Below are 22830 nucleotides of genomic sequence, written 5' to 3'. Positions count from 1 at the left end.
ACCAAACGCCGAAATAGAAGGAATCACATTTCTTTGTTTTGTGCAATTTATGAGAGCTGAGAAAAACTTGTACAGAAGGAACCATTGAAAAGAGAGGTAGAACAAAGGAAGATGTTTTCTGGACACGGTGTTCACTCACCACTATTAAGCAGATGGAAAAATTCACTGAATTGATACTTTGAGCACCTCTTAAGCTCATGTGGTAGGGTGGGAGTGAGGAGAAGGTGGAGATGACTGAGACAAGAGTTCCCACCCTGAAGAAGCAAATCATTTTATAGGCATAATGGCACAGAACAGATGTAACTACAGAGCACATGGAGTGAGAGGTTCCAGGCAAATGCTGTAGACCCAAGACAAGGGACAATCACATCCAGGGTTGAGGAAAGCTTTAGGAACAATGGGGCAATTGAGACAGGATTTGAGAGCAGCTGAAGGATACTGAGGGTAGGGAGTGATGAGCTAGTTTTTTTAATAGTGATCTCCAAGATGTTAATATCTTAGGTATTTTTTCTGGGGAGCTTCTGTTCTTCTGGGGAGCCTCCTCAGTCCCTTGCCTGATAATTGGCTGTTGGTATATTCTTGGGGGAGAGAAAAAAGGGGCCAGCACTCATTCAGTGTATAGGCTCCTAATCTTGCATGTTTTCAGCCTCAACTTTTCCTCTTTTAGGCTAGCGATTGTGAGTTTAGAACCCTTCTGGTTAATTTCCTTTAGAGAACAAACATTCTCTCTCCTCTCAAGGTGAAGGAGAGGTCCTGTGGGGTCTAACTGCTTCTAACAGAGACTTCCGTTAGTCTCTGTTTTCAGCCTCCTTCTCACCTCCACTTTCCATGGTTCCTGGGTTGTCTCCTCCTTGATTACTCCCACTGCAGGTGTGTAAGCTTCCATTCTCTCCTTCTAAATCAGGTATTTTCTTGTGCTTTCAGTTCCCCCCAAATTTGTTTAATCCTTCCTATGCTGTTGTCTCCTTGTTCTTATTCTCATGGCTGATTCTGTTCTTAATTCCCAACTGTCTTTTTGAGGGGGTTTTAAGAGAGGTTATGCCCACAAGAAGCCCTTTACATCTGAGCATAATGAAGATCCATAAGCAGAAGAAGCAGTGAGAGCTTTGATTCTTGTTTTTTAACCTTTCTTTTTAAAGCAGCAAATAATAGGCTGGGTGCAGTGGCTCACACTTGTCATCTCAGCACTTTGGGAGGCCGAGGTGGGTGGATCACTTGAGGCCGGGAGTTTGAAACTGGCCTAGCCAACATGCAAAACTGTCTCTAATAAAAATACAAAAATTAGCTGGGCATGGTGGCACGTGCCTGTAATCCCAGCTACTCGGGAGGCTGAGGCAGGAGAATCACTTGAATCTGGGAGGCGGAGGATATAGTGAGCCAAGATTACGCCACTGCGCTCCAGCCTGGGTTACAGAGCAAGACTTGGTCTCAATAAGTAAAATAAAACAGTAAATATTTCTTAAAAACAGAAGTGCTTGACTGTTTGATATCCATAGAATCTGATATTAGAGTTAATTCTGTGTGATAGGTTTTCCTTCAGAACTGCAAATCATTTTTTTCCTTTTTTTTCCTTTCAAATCATTTTTTGTAGAGCAAAGACTAGTTCTTTTGCTCTTGACAATTCATGAACTTCCTTTAAGATATTTTATTCTATGGAATAATCTATAAATCAGACTTTTTTCTATTTTTTTAAATTTCTGAAAATGCTTTAAAAACTATACGTATTTTTTTAATATGGAGTCTCGCTCTGTCGCCCAGGCTGGAGTGCAGTGGTGCAATCTCTGCCCCCTGCAACCTCCGCCTCCTGGATTCAAGTGATTCTCCTGCCTCAGCCTCCCGAGTAGCTGGGATTACAGGCACACACCACCACGCCCAGCTAATTTTTATATTTTAGTAGAGATGGGGTTTCACCATGTTGGCCAGGCTGGTCTGGAACTCTTGACCTCAAGTGATCCTCCTGCCTTGGCCTCTCAAAGTCTTGGGATTACAGGCATGAGCCACCGTGCCTGGGCAACTTTTTTTGTTTTGTTTTGAGACAGGGTCTTGCTCTGTTGTGTAGGCTGGATACAGTGGTGCTGTCTCAACTCACTGAAGCCTCTGTCTCCAGGGCTCAAGCAATCCTCCTGCCTCAGCCTCCCGAGTAGCTGGGACTCCAGGCATGTGCCACCATGCACAGCTAACTTTGTTCTATATTTTTTGTAGATACAGGCTTCTGCCATGTCGCCCAGGCTGGTCTCAGACTCCTGGACTCATACCATCCACCTGCCTTGGCCTCCCAAAGTGTTAGGATTACAGGCATGAGCCACCACGCCTGGCCTAAAAGCTTTTATCTGTGAATTTTCTATTTCTTCCTCCTACTGGGTTTTCATCTCTAGCCGGTCACTATATTTGACTTGCTGATTTGTATTTTCTTTTTAGGATTTTACAGTTTTTGGAGGCAGTCTGTCAGGAGCACATGCCCAAAAGATCTGCAAAGTAAGTGTTTAATACTCAAATTCAATCCATTGCTTTCCTCAGTTACATAGTGCTTATTGAGTATCTTTGGGGTACAAGACACTGAGCTAGGTACTTGGGGTAGGGCAGAGGTATGCAAGATGTGCTACCCACCCGAAGGGGTGCATAACAATTTTCGTACCATGGATCTCTTCCATGGGCTGGCAAAGCCTGGACCCTCCTGTTTTTACATGCCTAAAATAAAATTTGTAGGATTTTAAAGGATTAAAAATGTTTTTCAAAACCACATTCATAATATACATGCTCCCTTGTTAATGCATTTAATAACAAGATTTAGCAGTAGATCTCATAACTACCGTAATTTCAAAGTAGTCAAAGGTGAAATATTTCAGGGTGTCTGCAACAACTTTAATGGGACGTAAAAATATCTGTGGCTTCTAATAATGGCAAAGTCACAGATATTTCTAATACTGAGACTCATTGCCTATATCCGTAATGAAAAGAAATGTTAATAATCACCTAGCGTTAGTAAAGATGAAGATGTAAATTTTTTCCCATTCAAGTTCATGGACTCCTGTTCACAGACCTCTTGGGGTTCTGAGGATTTCAGGTGAAGAACTTCTTGTCTAGGTGGAAGGGCCAGGTGCTAGAAGGTAAAGAACAGTGCGAGCATTGTATGCTGATATTTAAAAACTACTGCTAGAGATTAGATGCTCTGGAGAGGAATAAAACTATAAATAATAGAGAATTTTGGAATTAGAGTAACTGGAACATCTGGATTATAGACATGGTCCTGTCATGTATTACTCCTGAGACCTTGGGCCAGTCACTTAACTTTTAAACCTTCTTAATTTTTCTCATTTTACTCCCTCTGTTATGATGGGTAAATGAGGTAATGGAAGTGAAAGTGCTTTTTAAACTGTCAAGGACTGTGGGAATATTGCTTATTAGGCTGTCAGAATTACTAACCCATGAGGAAAATCTGTCACATTAGAAGTAAAAGCAGGCCTGGGCCTGCCCTCAGATTAACAGATGGGCCAACATCTGCTTTCATGAAAGTACTACTTTGCCATGCTGTCTACTGTAAGTTCTTTCAGAGCAGTACCTGGGAACAAAACTGGCTGCTGGAAGACGTTACAACGTGAGCCTGTGGTTCTAGAAATGGTTGCCATGAGTTGTTTTATCCCCTGCTAATGGGAAGTGCTTTGGCTCTTGGGTGTTTGGGGGCTTTAATCAGCCTGTTAAACATCTGGTCCTTTGTCTTCCATGAAGGTACCCAATCACGATGGGGAGTGAAACCAGTGTTACTGCCTCCTGTTTTGAAAAGTGCGCTTGGAACATTTTCCAGAAAACACTGTGGTATTTTGTGAATGTCGTTTTTTATGTCAAGAACATTTGTCTCAATAAAAGATTTCTCCACTGTCTCAGATCATGGACCAGGCCATAACGGTGGGGGCTCCAGTGATTGGGCTGAATGACTCTGGGGGAGCACGGATCCAAGAGGGAGTGGAGTCTTTGGCTGGCTATGCAGACATCTTTCTGGTGAGAAACCTGTTAATAGAGAATAAAAAAATACAGGGCTTAAGTTCTCTAAGCCATGGCCTGGCCAGAGCTTCTCCAACTCTCCTCATTGTTCTCTGCCGCATTGTGTCTGTTCTGTAGGTCGTTTCTGTGTCACGGGGGGTGGGATGAAGGGTAGATGAAAAGCAAGAGAGAGTGGGAAGAGAGGGTTTTCATTTTTCCTAACAGAGGGCCACTCACAGGGGAAATTACAGTTAAAGATCGTTCATAAGGGAAAAGCACTTGAAAATATTTTTCTTTTTTGGAAAGCAAGGGAGAGGAAATATGAAAAGTTACAATGAACTGATGTGCTAGAATTAGAAGTTTTAAAAAATGTAGCACCTTTTTTATTTTTTGGTTAAAATACTACAGGATTATTATATAAAGTCCAAGCCATAGTGCAAAGAAGAATGAAATCACCCCAGATCCTACCATTCAGAAACATTTGGCGAACCTCATTACTGACACCTCTTTGCTTATTTACAGACTGAAATTACGAGAGAAAGAAATGAAAAGAAACATAAAATAATGTGTTATGTGAAGTATAAAGTATATTTGTGAGAGATACAGTTAGAGACTGGGATGAGGGAGAGAGATACTGCAGACAGAAACTGGCAACATTTCCAGGGAGAAGGAAGGAAGGAGACAGGCAGACATTGTTTTTAATCAGGCCAGCCACTCTTGTCGTCCCTGCTCTGCAGGCTTATTTCTGTGTGTGGCTTGGCCTAAGCACTTTAGGCCTGGAAGTCATTCCTGTTTAGAAACAGAAGAGTGGCCCTCAGAGACATGGTGATAAACCACCACATTTTAGAGCTTGACTGGATTTTAGAATATTATCTAGTTGAATACATCTTTATGGGTGTGGAGGAGGTTTTTTTTTTTTTTTAATATTTATTTATTTATTTAGGGACAGGGTCTTGGTTGGCCAGGCTGGAATGCAGTGGCATGATCTCTGCTCACTGCAACCTCAGCCTCCTGGGCTCAAGCGATCCTCCCATCTCAGCCTCCTGAATAGCTGGCACTACAGGCATGCACCACCACATCTGGTGAATTTTTTTTGCATTTTTTTATAGAGGCGGGGTTTTGCCATGTTGCACAGGCTTATCTTGAACTTCTGGACTCAAGCGATTGGCCTACATTTGCCTCCCGAAGTGCTGGGATTACAGGAGTGAGTCACCACGCCTGGCCTTTAATTTTTGTTTTCAAGGGCTAGTCTTTACTTTCAGATCTTCATTGCTTAATTAATTGCTTACTAATGCTGCTTGTCATATTGATACCTCCACTCACTTATTCCTGCCTGCGTTATTTTTTGGTAACTTTTTATTTTGATAAAATTTCAAACTTCAGGCTGGGCGCGGTGGCTCATGCCTGTAATCCCAGCACTTTGGGAGGCCAAGGCAGGTAGATCACTTGATGTTAGGAGTTCAAGACCAGCCTGGCCAACATGGTGAAATCCTGTCTCTATTAAAAATACAAAAATTAGCTGGGCATGGTGGCACATGCCTGTAATCTCAACTACTCAGGAGGCTGAGGTGGGACAATTGCTTGAACCTGGGAGACAAAGGTTACAGTGAGCCAAGATTGTGCCATTGCACTCCAACCTGGGTGACAGAGCAAGACTCCGTCTCAAAAAAAAAAAAAAAAATTCAAACTTCATAGAAAAATGAGAAGAATAGTATGGGAACTTCTATACGTCCTTTTCCCAGATTCACCAGTTGTTTACATTTTCTCCATTTGTTCTGTTATTCTCTCTCCATATATACATATTTGCATGTTACAGTTTTCTGAAATATTTGAGAATAAATTGGAGATGCTATGTCTTCTTTACCTCCTAAGTTCTTCACTGGGTATTTCTAAAGAATAAGGATATTCTCTTAAATAACCAGAATACAGTAATAAAAATCAGGAAATTTAACATCGATTCGTCGATGTTATTCTAATTCATTATCCTTTTTCAGGACTTAAGTCCTTTATAGTGTGTGCTCTTGGCACGTGTGTGTTTTCTCTCTGTGCGTGTGCTCTCGCTCGCTCTTGCTCTCTTTGTCTCATATATGTGTCTGTGTGTGTGTGTACATATATATATATACATATATATATATATGTATATATGTATGTTCCTCCTGACCAGGATCCAATCCAGAATGAAGCATTGACTTTAGATGTTATCTCTCTTTAATATTTTTTGATCTGGAGCAGTTCCTGTCTTTGTTCTCCATGATCTTGATATTTTAAAAAACAGCTTTGGCTGGGTGCGGTGGCTCATGCCTATGATCCTAGCACTTTGGGAGGCCGAGGCAGGCTGATCCCGAGATCAGGAGATCAAGACCATCCTGGCTAACCCATTGAAACCCCATCTCTACTAAAAAAAAACAAAAAATTAGCCAGGTGTGGTGGCAGGCACCTGTAGTCCCAGCTACTTGGGAGGCTGAGGCAGGAGAATGGCATGAACCTGGGAGGCAGAGCTTGTAGCCACCCAAGATTGCGCCACTGCACTCTAGCCTGGGCGACAGAGCAAGACTGTCTCAAAAAAAAAAAAAAGAAAAAAGAAAAAAAAAGCTTCATAGGGCCAGGCGGTGGCTCATGCCTGTAATCCCAGCACTTTGGGAGGCCAAGGCGGGTGGATCACGAGGTCAGGAGTTCAAGACCAGCCTGGCCAAGATGGTGAAACCCTGTCTCTACTAAAAATACAAAAATTAGCCGGGCATGATGGCGGGCGCCTGTAATTCCAGCTACTCAGGAGGCTGAGGCAGGGAATTGCTTGAACCTGAGAAGTGGAGGTTGCAGTGAGCTGAGATCATGCCACTGCACTCCAGCCTGGGTGACAGAGCGAGACTTTGTCTCAAAAAAAAAAAAAACCGTAGCTTTATTGAGATATGATTTACAAACCATAAAATCCATCCATTGTAAAAACATAATTCAATGATGTTAAATTAATTTTTAGAGTTGTACAGCCATAATCTAGTTTTCAAACCTGCCACTCACTCCAAAAATACCTTCTTGCGTGTTTGCAGTCAGTTCCTACCTAACGACAGTCAATTCCTCACCCGACTTTCTTATTTTACAAATTTTTCCATCTGACTCCTTTCACTAAGCACCATGTTTTTTGAGGTTCATTTATATTGCAATGTGTATCAATTTATTCCTTTTTATTGGTGAATAATATCTATTGAATATTTTACATATTTTCATCATTTACCAATTGAACGATATTTGGGTTGTTTCTAGTTCCTGGCTATCATGAGTAAATGCTACTGTGAACATTTGTGTATTACTTTGTGTGGACATATGTTTTCATAACCCTTGGATAGATAGGTACCTAAGAGTGGGATTGTAGGTTTTATGATAAGCTTGTTTATAACTTTTTAAGAAACTGCCAGGTTGTTTTCCAAAACAAACTATTTACATTACTATGAGCAATTTTTTGTATTCAGGGTCGCAGGTTCTCCATATCTTTGTTGATACTTGGTATTGTCAGTCTTTTTTTTTTTTTTTTTTTTTTTTTTTGAGACAGAGTCTTGCTCTGTCGCCCAGGCTGGAGTGCAGTGGTGCGATCTCGGCTCACTGCAAGCTCCGCCTCCTGGGTTCACGGCATTCTCCTGCCTGAGCCTCCCGAGTAGCTGGGACTACAGGCACCCGCCACCACGCTTGGCCAATTTTTTGTATTTTTAGTAGAGACTGGGTTTCACCGTGTTAGCCAGGATGGTCTCGATCTCCTGACCTCCTGATCTGCCCACCTCGGCCTCCCACAGTGTTGGGATTACAGGTGTGAGCCACTACGCCCGGCCTTGTTTGTTTTTTTTTTTTTTTTTTTTTTTTGAAATGGAGTCTTGCTCTGTGGCCCAGGCTGGAGTGCTATGGTGCAGTCTTGGCTCACTGTAACCTCTGCCTCCCGGGTTCAAGTGATTCCCCTGCCTCTGCCTCCTGAGCAGCTGGGATTACAGGCATGTGCCACCACGCCTGGCTAATTTTGGTATTTTTAGTAGAGATGGGGTTTCACCATGTTGGCCAGGCTGGTCTTGAACTCCTGACCTCAAGTGATCCGCCTGCCTTGGCCTCCCAAAGTGCTGGGATTACAGGCGTGAGCCACCGCACCCAGCCAGTCCTTTTTTGAGACACGGTCTCACTCTGTTGTTCAGGCTGGAGTACAGTGGCATGATCACAGCTCACTGCAGCCTCGACCTCCTGGGGTCAAGCAATCCTCCTGCCTCAGCCTCCCAAAGTGTTGGAATTACAGGCGTGGGCCACTGTGCCTGGTCCGGTCTTTTTGACTATAGCCATTTTAGTGGTGTGTAATGGTATCTCACTGTAGTTCTAGTTTGCATTTCTCAGATGACTAATCATGTTGAGCATCTTTATGTACATATTAGTCATTTGTAAACCTTCTTTGCTGAAATGTCTATTCAGATCTTTTGTCCATATTGTAATTGGGTTTTTGAGTTGTAAGAGTTCTTCATATATTCTGGATACAAGTCCTTTATCAGATATATGATTTGTAAGTATTTTCTTCCAGTCTGTGGCTTGTCTTTTCTTTCTTAGTGGTAGCTTTATTTATTTTTAATTTTATTTTTTGAGACAGCCATACCCTGTCCTCGAGGCTGGAGTGCAGTGGTGTGATCTTGGCTCACTGCAACCTCCACTTCCTAGGTTCAAGTGATTCTCATGCCTCAGTCACCCAAGTAGCTGGGATTACAGGTGCGTGCCACCACGTCCAGCTAATTTCTTTGTATTTTTAGTAGAGACAGGGTTTCACCATGTTGCCCAGGCTGGTCTTGAACTCCTGAGCTCAGGTGATCTGCCTGCCTTGGCCTCTGAAAGTGCTGGGGTTACAGGCGTCAGCCAGCACACTCAGCCTATTTTTATTTTATTTTTTAGAGACAGGGTCTTGCTCTGTTGCCTGGGCTAGAGTGCAGTGGTACAATCACAGCTCACTGCAGCATTGAACTCTGGGCTCAAGCAATCCTCCTGCCTTAGCCTACCTAAGCAGGTAGGCTCAAGAGATCTGCCTTGGCATCCCAAAGTGCTGGGATTACAAGCCACTGCCCCAAGCCTGTGGTGGCGTTTTTTTTTTTTTTTTGAGGTAGGGTCTCACTCTGTCACCCAGGCTGAAGTGTAGTAGTGTAATCATGGCTCACTGCAGCCTGGACTTCCCAGGGTCAGGCAATCCTCCTGCCTCATCCTCCTGAGTAGCTGAGACCACAGGCACATGCTACCATGTCTGGCAATTTTTTTTCATTATTTATAGAGGTGGGATCCCACTATGTTGCCCAGGCTGGTCTCAAACTTCTGGACTTAAACTATCCTCCTGTCAGCTGCCTAGAGTGCTGGTATTACTGGCATGAGCCGATGTGCCCAGCCTCTGGTGGCTTTTGAAGTGGAGAAGTTTTTAATTTTGGAGTCCAGTTTATCAAGTTTTCTTTGTGGGTCATGCTTCTATTATCATATGTAAAAACTGTGTAATACAAAGTCATGAAGATTTTGTTTTCTTCATGGAGTTTTTTTTGTAGGTTTGGCTTTTTTTTTTTTTTTTTTTTTGAGGTAGAGTTTCAGTCTTGTCGCCCAGGCTGGAGTGCAATGGCGCGATCTCAGGGATTATGGGTGCCTGCCATCAAACCTGGCTAATGTATGTGTGTATATGTGTGTGTGTGTGTTTGTGTAGATATATATATATATATACCTATATATATACCTATATATGTACCTATATATATACACACCTATATATATACCTATATATACCTATATATATATCTACACACACAAGTACATATCTACAAGATATGTAGATAGATATATATATATGTACACACACAAGTACATATAAGAGAGCCCAGCCAGCTCTCTTACAGTAGGTCTGTGATCCATTTTGAGTTAATTTTTGTATATGGTATGACATAAGGGTCTAACATCTTGTCTCCCACCATTAATTGACATAACTATTCTTTCCCCATTGAATTGTCTTGGCACATTGATAAAAATATCAGTTGACCATTAATGTAAGGTTTTGTTTCTGAACTCTGTTCTTCCATTGTTTTATGTCTGTCCTTAAAATAGAACCACACTGTCTTGATTACTATAGTTTATAGGAGTTTTGAAGTTGTGTAAAGTCCTCCAACTTGGTTGTTGTTTTTTTTTTTTAGATGTAGTCTTGCTTTGTGGCCCAGGCTGGAGCACAGTGGCATGATCTCAGCTCACTGCAACCTCCACCCCTTGGGTTCAAGCGATTCTCCTGCCTCAGCCTCCCGAGTAGCTGGGATTACAGGCCCGGGCCAGCACACCCAGCTAATTTTTGTATTTTTAGTGGAGATAGGGTTTCACTGTGTTGGTCAGGCTGGTCTCGAACTCCTGACCTCAGGTGATCCACCCGCCTCGGCCTCTGAAAATGCTGGGATTACAAGCGTGAGCCACTGCACCCAGCCCGATCAGCTCTTAACTCTACAAAAATGCCTGCTGAGATTAGATAGGAACTGCATTGAGTCTGTAGATGAATTTGGTGAGAATTTACATCCTAACATATTGAGTCTTCCACTCTGCATAGATGGAATGTTTCTCTGTTTATATAGCTCTTTACTTGGTCTCAGCAATATTTTGTAATTTGCAGCATACCTGTCTTGCACTTCTTTTGTTAAACTTATACCTAAAGTATTTTACTCTGGTCAGGTGCAGTGGCTCATGCCTGTAATCCCAGCACTTGGGGAGGCCAAGGCAGGGGGATCACCTGAGGTCATGAGTTCGAGACTAGCCTGGCCAACATAGTGAAACCCTGTCTGTACTAAAAATACAAAAATTAGCCAGGTGTTGTGGTGCATGCCTGTAATCCCAGCTACTCAGAAGGCTGAGGCAGGGGAATCGCTTGAATCCAGGAGGCGGAGGTTGCAGAGTCCAGCCTGGGCGACAGAGCAAGACTCCATCTTAAAACAAAATATTTTACTCTTTGTGATGCTATTCAGAATGGAATTATCTTGTTAATTTCCTATTTGGATTCTTTGCAAATGTATAGAGATACAATTGATTTTCATATGTTGATCTTGTATCCTGCTTTGGTGAGGTTGTGTATTAGCTTGAATAGGGGGTGTGTGTGTCTGTGTGTATTTCTTTGGATTTCCTATATACACAATCATGTCTTCTGCAAATAGAGGCAGTTTTACTTATTCCTTTCTAATCTGGATGCCTTTTATTTCTTTTTCTTGCTAATCGCTCTGCCTAGAACCTGTAGTACAATGTTAAGTGGAAGTGGTAAGAGTGGACATCCTTGGCCGGGCGTGGTGGCTCATGCCCATGATCCCAGCATTTTGGGAGGCCGAGGTGGGCAGATCACGAGGTCAGGAGATCGAGACCATCCTGGCTAACACGGTGAAACCCCGTCTCTACTAAAAATACAAAAAAATTAGCCAGGTGTGGTGGCAGGCATCTGTAGTCCCAGCTACTCGGGAGGCTGAGACAGGAGAATGCTGTGAACCCAGGAGGCAGAGCCTGCAGTGGGCCGAGATCGTGCCACTGCACTCCAGCCTGGGTGACAGAGTGAGAGTCTGTCTCAGAAAAAAAAAAAAAAAATGAGTGGATATCCTTGTCATGTTCCTAATCTTAAGGAGAAAGCATTCATTCTTCACCATTAAGCATGATGTTAACTGGTGTTTTTTTTTTTTTTTTGGACATTCTCTTGAAGGCTGAGGAAGTTCCTTTCTATTTCTAATTTTTTGAGTGTTTTTATCATGGATGGTGTTTAATATTGTCAAATGCTTTTTTCTGCATCTATGAGATAATCATGTGTTTTTTGTTCTTTATTCTAATGATATGGTATGTAACATTATTGGTTTTTAGAATGTTATACCAACCTTGTATCCCACTTGGTCATGGTATATCATCCTTTTTTGGAAGGTGCTGGGCTCTGCTAGTATTTCCTGGAGTACTTTTGAATCAATATTAGTAAGAGACATTGGCCTACAGTTACCTTTTGATGTTTTCTTTTGGTTTTGGTATTACAGTAATTCTCACCTCATAGAATGAGTTGGAAGGGTTGCCCCTGTGAGGTAGGTTCACTATGCACTGGTTACGAACTTTTCTGATTTCAGTAAGATAGCACACTCACACAAGTTACATGAAGTGCCCGGCCACATCTATTGTTTTTTGACTTTTTTCTTTCCCCCTCTAGACAGAGTCTTGCTCTGTTTCTCAGGCTGGAGTACAATGGCGTGATCTCGGCTCACTGCAGTCTCCACCTCCTGGGTTAAAGCAATTCTGTCTCAGCCTCCCGAGTAGCTGGGACTACAGGCACACGCCACTATGCCCATCTAATTTTTGTATTTTTAGTAGAGACAGGGTTTCACCATATTGGTCAGGCTGGTCTCGAACTCCTGGCCTCGGGTGATCCACCTGCCTCGGCCTCCCAAAGTACTGGGATTACAGGCATGAGCCCCTGCGCCCAGCGTTTTTTTGACTTTTTAATTATGGCCATTTTTACAGGAGTAAGGTGGTATCTCATTGTGGTTTTCATTTGCGTTTTCCTGATAGTGATGTGAGCATTTTTTTCATGTTTGTTGGCCATCTGTGTATCTTCTTTTGAGAAATGTCTGTTCATGTCCTTTGCCTACTTTTTGATGGGATTATTTTTTCTTGCTGATTTGAGTTCCTTGTAGATTCTGCATACTGCTCCTTCGTCAGGTGCATAGTTTGCAAATATTTTCTCCCGCTCTGTGAGTTGGCTCTTTGCTGATTATTTCTTTTGCTGTGCAGAAGCTTTTTAGTTTAATTAGGTCCCGTTTATTTTTGTTTTTGTTGCATTAGCTTTTTGGGTCTTAGTCATGAATTTTTTTTGCCTGGGCCAGTGTTCAGAAGAGTTTTTCCAATGTTGTAGAATTTTTATGGTTTCAGGTCTTAGATTTAAGTCTTCGAAGTCTGGTAATGTGATTCCTTCAGATTTGTTCTTTTTGCTTAGTATTGCTTTGGCTATCTGGACTCTTTTGGTTCCATATAAATTTTAGGATTGTATTTTCTAGTTCTGTGAAAAATGATGATGGTAATGGTAGTGTTTTGATGGGAATTGCATTGAATCTGGAGATTGCTTTGGGCCATACGATCATTTTCACAATACTGATTCTTACTTCCATGAGCATGAGATATGTTTTCATTTGTTTGTGTCATGTGTAGTTTCTTTCAGCAGTGTTTTGTAGTTTTCCTTGTAGAGATCTTCACCTCCTTGGTTAGGTGTATTCCTAGATATTTTATTTTTTTGCAGCTGTCGTAAGAGGAATTGAGTTCTTGATTTGATTGTCACCTTGGTTATTGGTGTATAGCAGTGCTATTGATTTGTGTATATTAATTTTGTAACCTAAGACTTTACTGAATTCCTTTATCAGATCTAGGAGTCTTTTGGATGAGTCTCTAGAGTTTTCCCAGGTATATATGATCATATCACTGATAAACAGTACTTGTTTGACTTCCTCTTTTCCAATTTGGATGCCCTTTCTTTCTCTTGCCCGATTGCTCTGGCTAGGACTTCTAGTACTATACTGAATAGAAGTGGTGAAAGTGGGTGTCCTTGTCTGTTCCAGTTTTCAGGGGGAATGCTTTCAGCTTTTCCCCATTCATTATGATGTTGGCTGTGGGTTTATGATATATTGCTTTTACTATTTTGAAGTACATCCCTCCTATGCCTAGTTTGAGAGTTTTTTGTCATAAAGAGATGCTGGATTTTATCACATGCTTTTTCTACGCCTATTGAGATGATCATATGGTTTTTGTTTTAAATTCTGTTTACGTGATGTATCACATTTATTGACTTGCATATGTTAAACCATCCCTGCATCTCTGGGATGAAACTCATTTGATCATGTTGTATTATCTTTTTGATGTGCTGTGGGATTTGGTTAGCTAGTATTTTGTTGAGGATTTTTGCATCTATGTTGATCAGAGACACTGGTCCGTAGTTTTCTTTTTTTAATGTCATTTCCTGGCTTTGGTATTAGGGTGATACTGGCTTCATAGAATGATTTAGGAAGGATTCCCTCTTTCTCAATCTTTTGGAATAGTTCAGTAGGATTGGCACCAATTCTTTGAATGTCTAGTGGAATTCAACTGTGATCCATCTGGTCCTGGGCTTTTTTGTTGTTGGCAGTTTAAAATTACTGATTCAGTCTCACTGCTTGTTTTTGGTCTGTTCGGGGTTTCTGTGTCTTCCTGATTTAGAGGATTGTGTGTTTCCATGAATTTATCAGTTTCCTCTAGATTTTCCAGTTTGTGTGTGTAAAGATGTTCATGTTAGTCTCGAGTGATCTTTTGTATTTCTATGATATTGGTTATAATATTTCCAGTTTCATTTTTAATTGAGCTTATTTGGATTTATTCTCTTCTTGGTTAGTCTAATGGTCGACCAGTTTTGTTTATTTTTTCAAGGAACCAAGTTTTTGTTTTATTTTTTGCTTCAATTTCCTTTAGTTCTGCTCTGATCTTTGTTATTTCTTCTGCTGGCATTGGGTTTAGTTCGTACCTGTTTCTCTGGTTCTTTGAAGTGAGACAGTAGGTTGTCAGTTTGTGTTCTTTCAGACTTTTTGATGTATGTACTTAACACTATGAACTTTCCTCTTAGCACTACCTTTGCTGTATCCCCAGAGGTTTTTATAACTTGTGTCACTACTATCATTCATTTCAAATTTTTAAATTTTCATCTTGTTTTATTGTTAACCCAGAAATCATTCAGGAGCAGATTATTTAATTTCAATGTATTTGTATAGTTTTGAGCATTTCTTTTGGAGTTGATTTCTAGTTTTGTTCCACTGTAGTCTGAGAAAATACTTGATATGATTTCAATTTTCTTAAATTTGTTGAGACTTGTTTTGTGGCCTGTCATACAGTCTATCTTGGAGAATGTTCCATGTGTTGACGAGAAGAATGTATATTCTGCAATTGTTTGGTAGAATGTTCTGTAAATATCTGTTAAGTCCATTTGTTCTAGGGTATTCTTTAAGTCCATTGCTTCTTTGTTGAGTTTCTGTCTCAACAAAAAGAGTCTAGTGCTGTCAGTGGAGTATCGAAGTCCCCCATTTAACTTTGTTGCTATTTCATTTCCTAGGTCTAGTAGTAATTGTTTTATAAATCTGGGACCTCCAGTATTAGGTGAATATAAATTCAGGATTATAATATGTTTTTGTTGGATTGTTCCTTTTATTATATAATGACCTTCTTTTTCTTTTTTTTTTTTTCCACTGTTGTTGCTTTAAATGTCTATTTTGTCTGATATAAGAATAGCTACTTTGAGAGGCTGAGGCGGGCAGATCACGAGGTCAGGAGATCGAGACCATCCTGGCTAACACTGTGAAAGCCCATCTCTACTAAAAATACAAAAAATTAGCCGGGCGTGGTGGCGGGCGCCTGTAGTCCCAGCTACTCATGAGGCTGAGGCAGGAGAATGGCGTGAACCCGGTAGGCGGAGTTTGCAGTGAGCCGAGATGGCGCCACTGCACTCCAGTCTGGGTGACAGAGTGAGACTCTGTCTCAAAAAAAAAAGTAGCTAATTCTGCTTGCTTTTGGTTCCCAGTTGCATGGGATATCTCTTCCCCCCCTTTACCTTGAGGTTATATGAATCCTTATGTGTTAGATGACTCTCTTGAGGACAGCAGATATTTGGTTTGTGATTTTTTAAAAAATCCATTCTGCCATTCTGTATCTTTTTTTTTTTTTTTTGAGACGGAGTTTCGCTCTTGTTGCCCAGGCTGGAGTGCAGCGGCGTGATTTTGGCTCATCACAACCTCCGCCTCCTGGGTTCAAGCAATTCTCCTGCCTCAGCCTCCCGAGTAGCTGGGATTACAGGCATGCGCCACCACACCCAGCTAATTTTGTATTTTTAGTAGAGACGGGGTTTCTCCATGTTGGTCAGGCTGGTATCGAACTCACCACCTCAGGTGATCCACTTGCCTCGGTCTCCCAAAGTGCTGGGATTACAGGCATGAGCCACCACGCCCAACTCATTCTGTATCTTTAAGTGGAGCATTTAGGCCATTTGTGTTCAACATTAATATTGAGATGTGAGATACTGTTCTGTTTATCATTTTAGTTGTTACCTACTTTTTTTCATTGGGTTATTGTTTTATAGGCCTTGCGGGTTTTATCTTTCAAGAGGTTTTATTTTGGTGCATATTGAGCTTTTGTTTCAAGATGTAGAACTCTTCTTCTGAAGAGTAATGCTGGTTTGGTAGTGGCAAATTCCCTTGGCATTTGTTTATCTGAAAATGACTTTATGTCTCCTTCATTTAGGAAACTTAGTTTTGGTGGATGCAAAATTCTTGGATGACAGTTATTCTGTTTAAGGAGGCTAAAGATAGAACCCCAATCCCTTCTAGCTTGTAAGGTTTCTGCTGAAAAATCTGCTGTTAGTCTGATAGGTTTTCCTTTATAGGTTACCTGATGCTTTTGGCTCACAGCTCTTACGATTCTTTCCTTCTTGTTGACTTTAGATAGCGCGATGACTATGTGCCTTGGTGATCATCTTTTTTTTTTTTTTTTTTTTTTTGAGATGGAGTCTCGCTCTGTCGCCCAGGCTGGAGTGCAGTGGCGCAATCTCGGCTCACTGCAAGCTCCGCCTCCCGGGTTCACACCATTCCCCTGCCTCAGCCTCTCTGAGTAGGTGGGACTACAGGCGCCCGCCACCATGCCCGGCTAATTTTTTTTGTATTTTTAGTAGAGACGGGGTTTCACCATGATCTCGATCTCCTGACCTCGTGATCCTCCCGCCTCGGCCTCCCAAAGTGCTGGGATTACAAGCGTGAGCCACCGCACCCGGCCAGTGATAATCTTTTTGCAATGAATTTCCCAGGAGTTCTTTGAGCTTCTTGCATTTGGATATTGAAATCTCAGGCAAGGCCAGGGAAAGTTTTCCTCAATGATTCTCTCAATAAAGTTTTCTAAACTTTTAGCCTTCTCTTCTCCGTCAGGACCACCAGGTATTTTTAGGTTTGGTTGTTTTACATAATCCCATATTTCTTAGAAGCTTTGTTCACTTCTTTCGTTCTTTTTTTTTTTTTCTTTCTTGAGATAGGGTCTTACTCTGTTGCCCAGGCCGTAGTACAGTGTTGTGACCTTTGTCTCCTGGGCTCAAGCAATCCTCCCACCTCTGCCTCCTGAGTAGCTGGGACTACAGGCACATGCCACCACTCCCGGCTGATTTTTATGTTTTTTTGTAGAGATGGAAATTTGCTATGTTGCTCAGGCTGGTCTCAAAGTCTGGGCTCAGGCAGTCCACCTGCCTTGGCCTCCCAAAGTGCTAGGATTATAGGCATGAGACACTGAGCCCAGCCTACTTATTTCTTTTGATTCTTTTTTCTTTATTTTTGTCTGATTGGGTTAATTTGAAAGCCTTGTCTTGGAGCTCTGAAATTAATTCTTTTACTTGTTCTAGTCTATTGTTGAAACTTTCCATTGCATTTTGTATTTCCCTAATGTGTTTTATTTCCGGAAATTCTGATTGTTTTTTCTTTATGATATCTATGTAGAAAACTTTTCCTTCATATTCTGAATTGTTTTTTAAGTTTTTTTTATGTTGGTTTTCACCTTTCTGTGGTGTCTCCTTGAGTAGCTTAATAATCAAGCTACTAAATTATTTATCTGATTATTTCAAAGATTTCTTTTTAGTTTGGATCCATTGCTGGGGAGCTAGTGTGATCTTTTGGGGGTATGATAGAACCCTGTTTTGTCTTATACCAAAATTACTTTTCTGGTTCCTTCTTGTTTGTGTGGAGTATTTCTTCTAATTGTTCTTGAATTTATTTTTGATTTGGCTGTGTTTTTTTTTTAAGTTTCTTTTTCCTCTCCACTAAGGATGTGACTTTAGTGTTTATAGTTTATTATAGCCTAATGGGATTCTTAATGCTTTTAGGGTGAAGACTGTATGAGTTCCTTGGCTATAGAGAGTCTTTGTATGATGGCTTCTTTAGATGCTGGTTGTATTTATTTAATCATTTATTTTTGTTGAGGTGGAGTCTCGCTCTGTCACTCAGGCTGGAGTGCAGCGGCACAATCTTCTTGGCTCACTGCAACCTCCACTTCCCGGGTTCAAGCGATTCTCCTGCCTCAGCTTCCTGAGTAGCTGGGACTACAGGCGTGTACCACTACGCCTGGCTAATTTTTGTATTTTTAGTAGAGACGGGGTTTCACAATGTTGGCCAGGCTGGTCACAAACTCCTGACCTCAGGTGATCCACCTGCCTTGGCCTCCCAAAGTGTTGGGATTACAGGCATGAGCCACTGTGCCTGGCCTGTATTTAATAGATATGTACTAGATGTGTGGGCAAGTTGACTGTCTCCTATGGGGTTGAAATGGAAAGGTCTCTTGAAGCTTATCTCATTCCCCTGTGGTGTGCACTTTTTTATTTATTTAATTTTTCCCCTGTATTTTATTTACTAAGTTGATGGTTAAGGCTTCAGACCAGTAGGGGAGCTGTCCCTGGGTAGGAACCAGTTGTGGCTAAAGCAAATGGGTAAATGCAATACTCAGTAAGGCAGAGGTTCCACCCTTGATGAAAGTGGCTGGGGGAACTCTCAGTTAGATGTACTGAGGTCTTATCAAGGAGAAGGGTGGGAGCCACCTCAGCTCCTGTGCCAGGCCAGTAGGAAAGCTATTCACCTCCCAGACTCGCTCCTGGCCTAGCGTTCCAGCTATTCAGATCAGACAGGCACCTCTTTTCATCTGTAGGACTGTTGTTGTTCCACATAGAGAGGAATTTGTGACTCTGCCTTTCTTGCAAGCCTGAACTTGGGCCAGGGTGGGGGTGGGGGTTGGAGGATTCCGTCTGTGGAGATGCAGTCGCTCTGAAGTGTTCCAAGAAGGCTGTCTATAGGTGCACCTATGCCAGGCTCCTGTGGGGAAGCCCCAACTGTGTCTGTGTAGTGGTGGACAAGGTGGGAGAGAAGATACCTTCTCCAAGACCCTTCATGAGCAGCAAAGCTGCCTGATTGTTGGGGTAGAGCTGCAGACTTCCCCTTCTGAGCCCAGCACTGCAGTTGTGTGTCTGCTGAAAGGAACTTCCCATCAGTGGAAAGATCTGGAACTCAAGGCCTGCCATCTGAATTCTTTTGTCCCACGGGGTATTCCCTTGGTGTGGTGGTCTCCTCCTTCCCTTAGGAGTAGGAATTCCTGAGAGCCAGGATACGTTGATTGCTATTGTTCTTCTGGGTCTAGCCACCCAGTGGGGCTGCCCAACTCCAGGCTGGTGCTGGGGAATGTCTGCAAGGGATCCGGTAATGGGACCTGTCCTCAAGTCTCCCAGCAAGGGATATACCAACACTAGCACTGATGGGAGTGTCAGGTGAGTGAGGTAGACTCTTTGAGGTTCCTTGGTTATAGAAAGCCTTAGTGTGCTGGCTTTCTCGAATTCTGGTTATAATAGTAGTGAACTGGTCACGTGGACAGATGCAGGACCTCCTGGTTAGCCAGGGTTTTGCAGGCAATGGTGATAGCTTAGGTCATGCACTGGTTTTCTCCTTTCTGTTCACAGTGTTATTCTACCTAGAGATGCTGTAGTGGACTGTGTTGGTTGGCATCCAGCCAGGAGGTAGCGTTTGCAAAAGAGCACCAGCTGCAGTAGTAGCAGTGGGATTTGAACTTGTCCTGTGTTGCCCAGGGGAGGTATTCTGGTTTCTCAGATGACAACAGGGGCCATAAAGCTGCCAAAAGTTTCTGTCCTTTGTTTTAAGTAACCAGGGTGGGTGGAGGGGTACAGCCAGGTGGGGGCTGGGTCAGGTGGGTCTACACTCTGTCTCTCCATGTGTGGGGAAAGCCCGTGGCTCCTATGAGGGTTGGGGGGGTGGTTCTCAGGTCATTAGGGTAATGTTCCAGAGAGGAATATAACCGCCTCTACTGCACAGAAGAGTTCGTACAGGGTGTGGGGAGTAACAGGTGGCACTAAGCCTCACCCAGATCCCACATAGTCGGAAAGGCAGATCTCACTCCCTCTGTGCTCTGCTAGCTGCACTGGCTAAGTTCCAGGCAGCCTAGGCTCAGAACTCAAACCTGCCCCAGGCCATAAGCTTTCCCTGTGGGAAAGCAGCTGTGGCTTTCAGGCCATGCTCCTCCCAGGCCACCTGCAGGGCCAGGCACCTGGCTCCTGCACTTGTGGCTGCAGTGCACTTCCCCCTGCCCCTGGGAGGTATGGGTTCTGTACAAAGGAGTTCATCCTCACTCAGTGTTATATCTTGAAATTGGGAGATTCTTTCAACCTGCGACCACTACCTGAACTTGTTGGCTGACTTCCCCAAGGTCCCCTGTGAGGTACAATAAAGAATGGCTTATCTTGGTCTGCACTGGAGACTGGGAATGCCTGCAAAGCACTTCCCGCCACTGTTTCTACTTTTATATTTCTTACTGCTCCCTAAATCAGTCCCAGCCCTGGGTAAGGTTAAGGCCTTCCCCCGTGGCCTGGATTTTCAGGTTCCCCAGTGGGAACCTGAAAGCATCCTCTCTCTATCTCACACTCTGGAGACTTACAGTTTTTCCCTTGTCTTATGGTATAGGCTGTGGACTGCCACTTCTTTAAAAGGTCTGTGGATTCTTTCAGTTTTCCTGTTAAGTTCCTGCGTGACTTCTTGGAAAAAGGGTCACCATGTGAGTCTCAATACGCTATTCTGTTCTTCCAAGTGGGAGAGGCATGCTAACACTGCCTCTTATCTCCCATCTTGGTGGGGGTGGAAAAACCAAAACCTCTCAAAGTATTTTCTAACTTCTCTTGTAGATTCTTCTTTTGCCTATTGCTTATTTAGAAGTATGTTGATTAATTTTTATGTGTTTGTGAATTTTTCAGTTTTCCTATTGTTATTGAATTATAGTTTTATTCCATTGTGATCAGAAAAGATGTTTTTTATGATTCCAGTCATTTTAAATTTAAGATTTGTTTTGTGGATTAATGTATGGTCTCTCCTGGAGAATGTCGCGTATGCACTTGACAAGAATATATACTCTGTTGGGTGAAGTGTTCTCTACAGGTCTTTTATATGTATTAGTTTATAGTGTTGTTCAGGTGTACTGTTAACTTACTGATCTTCTGTCTGGTTGTTCTATTATTAGAAGTGAGGTGTTAATTCTGCAACTGTTATTGTGTACCTATTTCTCCCTATAATGCTGTTAACTTTTGCTTTGTGTATTTTGGGGCTCTTATTGCTTTATAGATTTTGGGGCTCTGTTAGGTGTGTATATTTTTATAACTGGTATATTTTCTAGATGTAGTGAACCTTTTATCAATATGTAATATCTTTGTCTCTAGTAAGTTTTTGATTTAAAGTCTCTTTAGTCTGATAGTAATATAGCCACCTAGGGTCTATTTTGGTTACCCTTTGCATGGAATATTTTTTTCCATCCTTTGCTTTACCTCTTCATGTCTTTGTATCTAAAGCGAGGCTCCTGTAAATAGCATACAGATAGATTCTGGTTTTTAAATCCAATCTGTCAATCACTGTCTTTTAATAGAAGAGTTTAATCCATTTATACTTAGTGTGATTGCTGAAAAAGAACGATTTACTTCTGCCATTTAGTTATTTCTGTATGTGTTTTGGTTTTTTATGCCTCAGTTCCTCCATTATGGCATTGGGGTGGTGATATTTAGTTGAGTTGTTTGCCTTTTTGATTCACTTCTTTCATTTTAATCATATTTTAAAGTTTGTTTTCTTAGTGGTTACCTTGGGGATTATAATTAATATCTTGAACTAGTTGGAAGAATACCAGGTTAGCTTTAGTAGTACATAGACATACTCCTTCTGTAACTCTCCATCCTTCCTTTTTTATGTTGTTATTGTCATAGATTATATCTTTATACATGGTATACTCCTTAACAACAGATTTATGATTGTTTCATGCATTTACCTTTTATTTATTTTTGTAAATTTTATTTTTTTGCAGACACCTCTGCCGGGGCTGCAACTGCTGAGAGGAGCCACACATTTGCCTTTTAAATCACATAGGAAAAAGACATTACAAACCAAAATACAACACTACTTTTATATTTACCTAGGAAGTTACATTTATTAGTGTTCTTTATTTTTTCTCATGACCTCATGTTACTAATATCCTTTTATTTCAGACTAAAGGACTCCCTGTAGAATTTCTTGTATGGTGTGTGTATTGGAATAAATGCTCTCAGCTTTTGTTGACTTGGAAATGTCTTAATATTCACTTCTTTCTTGAAGGATAGTTTTGCTGGATATAAAGTTATTGGTTGACCAGTTATTTTGTTTCAATACTTCTTTTTTTCTTTTTGAGACAGAGTTTTGCTCTGTTGCCCAGGATGGAGTGCAGTGGTGCGATCTTGGTGCACAGCAGCTCTGCCTGCCGGGCTCAAATGATTCTCCCTCCTCAGCCTCCTGAGTAGCTGGGGCCATAGGCATGCACCACTATGCCTAGCTAATTTTTGTATATTTTGTAAAGGCAGGGTTTCACCATGTTGCCTAGGTAGGTCTCAAACTCCTGGACTCAGGCAGTTCACCCATCTTGGCCTCCCAAAGAGCTGTGATTACAGGCATGAGCCATTGTGCCCAGCCTTCTTTCAATACTTTATTTTGTTTTTATTTTTATTTTAGACACAGGGTCTTGCTGTGTCACGCAGAATAGAGTGCAATGGCATGATCATGGCTCACTGCAGCATTGACTTTGTAGGATCAAGCAGTCTTCCTACCTTGGCCTTCTGAGTAGCTAGTAGAACACCACTATGCCCGACCAACCAAAAAAACTTTTTGTAGAGATCAGGGCTCACTATATTGTCCAGGCTGGTCTCAAACTCTTGGCCCCAAGTGGTCCTCCTGCCTCATTCTCCCAAAGTGCTGGGATTACAGGTGTGAGCCAGTG

At 42.0% G+C, this 22830-nt stretch overlaps 1 protein-coding gene across 3 annotated transcripts in view; it reads left to right on the top strand.

Moving 5' to 3' along the window:
- PCCB (propionyl-CoA carboxylase subunit beta) overlaps nucleotides 1–22830 on the top strand; it is an 80236-nt gene that overhangs the window by 6774 nt on the left and 50632 nt on the right. For all 3 annotated transcript variants that reach the window (XM_032143862.2, XM_032143866.2, XM_032143863.2), the window contains 2 exons: nucleotides 2419–2475; nucleotides 3883–3996. In XM_032143862.2, coding sequence (XP_031999753.1) covers nucleotides 2419–2475; nucleotides 3883–3996 — 171 coding nt within the window. The remainder of the gene's footprint in view (nucleotides 1–2418; nucleotides 2476–3882; nucleotides 3997–22830) is intronic.

Source organism: Hylobates moloch, unplaced genomic scaffold, assembly GCF_009828535.3.
Source record: "Hylobates moloch isolate HMO894 unplaced genomic scaffold, HMol_V3 SCAFFOLD_22, whole genome shotgun sequence".
Taxonomy (NCBI): Eukaryota; Metazoa; Chordata; class Mammalia; order Primates; family Hylobatidae; genus Hylobates; species Hylobates moloch.
This window is presented reverse-complemented; position numbering and strand designations above follow the sequence as displayed.